The sequence below is a fragment of the Eimeria acervulina genome, genomic scaffold (assembly GCF_000499425.1).
Source record: "Eimeria acervulina Houghton genomic scaffold, Eah_scaff899, whole genome shotgun sequence".
Taxonomy (NCBI): Eukaryota; Apicomplexa; class Conoidasida; order Eucoccidiorida; family Eimeriidae; genus Eimeria; species Eimeria acervulina.
In genome coordinates, this window is record NW_013549533.1 from 6,201 (window position 1) to 8,967 (window position 2,767).

Below are 2,767 nucleotides of genomic sequence, written 5' to 3' on the forward strand. Positions count from 1 at the left end.
CAGCAGCAGCAGCAACAAGTAGAAGTGTAAGCCCAAAAAACGATAAAATGCATGCGCATGCAGAAGAAGCTTTAAAATAAAAGAAGAAGGACAAGAAACAAAGAAGAAGAAGAAGGTTAGGGGCCCCCGTCTTCCTCTGCGGTTCTGATGGGGGGCCCCCCAGGGTAGAGAGCACTGCAGCAGCTGCAGCACCTGCAGCAGCAGCAGCAGCAGCAGCAGCAGCAGCAGCAGCAATGGTGGCAGCGTTTGCTGCTTTCTTGGTGTTGTCTCGAAGCCTGCTTGGGGCTGTGGCTGCTGGGGTGTACATATTATAATTATTTTTCTTGTATTTGTTTGTCTCCTGGTCTCCCTCCGAAGGTAGAGGGTAATATAACTCTGCAGCAGCTAAATGCTTTTATCCGTCTCTCCCACCGCTTCTGCGGCACCCCCCTCGCTCTTGCTGCTGCTCCCGATGCTGCTGCTGCTGCTGCTGGTTCTGCTGCTGCAGCGTGTGCTGCTTTCTTGGTGTTGTCTCGAAGCCTGCTTGGGGCTGTGGCTGCTGGGGTGTACATATTATAATTATTTTTCTTGTATTTGTTTGTCTCCTGGTCTCCCTCCGAAGGTAGAGGGTAATATAACTCTGCAGCAGCTAAATGCTTTTATCCGTCTCTCCCATCGCTTCTGCGGCACCCCCCTCGCTCTTGCTGCTGCTCCCGATGCTGCTGCTGCTGCTGCTGGTTCTGCTGCTGCTGGTTCTGCTGCTGCTGCTTCTCCTCTTCCTGCCGATGCGTCAGATCCCGCTGCAGCTGATATACACCTGGAGCAACTACCGCCTTACACTTCAGCAGAAACACCAGCAAAAGCTGCTGCTGCTGCTGCTCATAGTACAGCAGCACGCTTCTCATCTGCTGCAGCAGCAGTTGACGCCGCAGCTTCAGAGGACACTGCAGCAGAAGCAGCAGCAGCAACAACAGACAGTGGGAATTGTGCTGCAGCAGCAACAAAACCATCTGCTGCTTCTGTTGGTGCTGGTGGCGCTCCTTGGGATGATGAGCAGCAGCAGCAGCAGCAGCAACAGCAGCAGCAGCCGCAGCAGCATTGTTGTCTTGAGGTTGAAATGGGAGGAGCTATGCTCTCTGCTGCCTGCTTCAAGGAGCGAAGGAGCAGCAGCAGCAGCAGCGACAGCAGCAGCGACAGCAGCAGCGACAGCAGCGACAGCAGCAGCAACAGCGATAGCAGCAGCAGCAGCGACAGCAGCAGCAACAGCCACAAGACCTCCGCGCAGCGCGTTGGCCGCAGCCGTTCCCTGAGCAGCAGCAGCAGCAGCAGCAAGAACAACAGTGGCAGCAGCAACAGCAACATCAACAGCATCAGCAAGAGGAGGAGGAGCAGCAGCAGCGCTAGGCGGATTAACCGAAGCAGCAGCAGCCTGAGCAGCAGCAGCAGCACGAGCCGCAGCAGCAGCTGCAGCACGACCCGCCCCACCTCAACCACCACCAACACCGACACCTGCAGCAGCACCGTTAACAGCAGCAGCAGCAGCAGCAGCGGCAGCACGAGCGCGAGCAACAGCAGCAGCAGAAACAGGAGCAGCATGAGCAGCAGCAGCAGCAGCAGCAGCAGCAGCAAGGTTCGTTGGAGTGTGTGCGGTCGGTGCGGGCGCTTGAAAGGGGATCGGATCCGGCACTGTGGGGCGTGCGGTGTATGCGTAGCTCGTCAAGACCATCACTGCCCGTGGATAAATAAATGTATAGGCATAAATAACATTCGCTGCTTCGTGTCTTTGCTGCTGTACGGCTGTCTCCTTGCTGCTTTTGCGGTGTACGCTCTGCTGTCTCCTGCTGCTGTTGTTCTTAACCTGCAGCAAATACATGTAGATCTGCAGCAGCATGCCTATGCTAAGAGCCTCGTCTTTAATGCCGTCTCTAGGCGTCTCCTTCTTATAGAGCGAGAGCCTCAAGCTGTGCTGCTGCTGCAGCAGCAGCAGCCAGACCACCAGCAGCAGCAGCAGCAGCAGCAGCAGCAGCAGCATCTGGAGCTGCTGGTTCCATCTCCATACTCCCCCTATTCACCAGCAGAGACAGATAGCGAAGAGCGTCTGCTGCAGCAGCAGCCCAGACTGTCTGCTGCACAGCGAAGGGGTATCATTCATAAGTGTCTCCGTTTGCTGCTGCAAGCCACAGTGGGGCTTCCTTCTGACCCTCCTCCACCCCCTACGCAGCTGCAGCTAAATGCTGCTGCTCTAGAAGCCTGGCGAGCTGCTTCTGCTGCTGCTGCTGCTGTGCAGCAGCAGCACCAGCAGCAGCAGCTACAGACACAGCAAACACACAAAGATGCAGCAACAGACCCTGCAGCAGCTGCAGCACGATCAAACCCATCCCTACAACAGCAGCAGCAGCAGCAGCAGCAGCAGCAGCAGCAGGAACAAAGGCGCCTGCGGTCACTGGCATTTGCTGCTGGGGTTGCTGCTGCTAGGGATTCTGTTGCTTTAGCAGCAGAGCAGTTGACGGGCCCCTGTCCCTTTAATAAGAGCGTAGTTTCATTTGCTGCAGCAGCAGCAGAAAGCAGCTTGCTGCGGCAGTCTGTTATCATCGTTCTCTGTCTCTCCTCGAACATGGGTGCTGCTGTTGCGGTGCTGCTGCTGCTGCATCTGCTGCTGGTGCTCTCCAACACCACAACGCTCAGCGTCCTAGTGAGGCAGTCTACACAAATCTGCTGCTGTTCCTGCTGCTGCTGTTCCTGCTGCTGCTGCTGTTCCTGCTGCTGCTGCTGTTCCTGCTGCTGCTGC

At 56.5% G+C, this 2,767-nt stretch overlaps 2 protein-coding genes across 2 annotated transcripts in view; one reads left to right on the plus strand and one right to left on the minus strand.

The window, feature by feature from the left end:
* The window catches only part of EAH_00051660 (hypothetical protein, conserved), a gene marked incomplete at both ends in the record, with an annotated part of 4,047 nt that extends 3,740 nt beyond the window's left edge, over positions 1 to 307 (minus strand). The window contains one exon of the mRNA XM_013394167.1: positions 100 to 307. Coding sequence (XP_013249621.1) covers positions 100 to 307 — 208 coding nt within the window. The remainder of the gene's footprint in view (positions 1 to 99) is intronic.
* Positions 308 to 451: 144 nt separating this feature from the next.
* The window catches only part of EAH_00051670 (hypothetical protein, conserved), a gene marked incomplete at both ends in the record, with an annotated part of 2,910 nt that continues 594 nt past the window's right edge, over positions 452 to 2,767 (plus strand). The window contains 2 exons of the mRNA XM_013394168.1: positions 452 to 472; positions 602 to 2,671. Of these exons, the coding sequence (XP_013249622.1) occupies positions 452 to 472; positions 602 to 2,671 (2,091 nt within the window). The remainder of the gene's footprint in view (positions 473 to 601; positions 2,672 to 2,767) is intronic.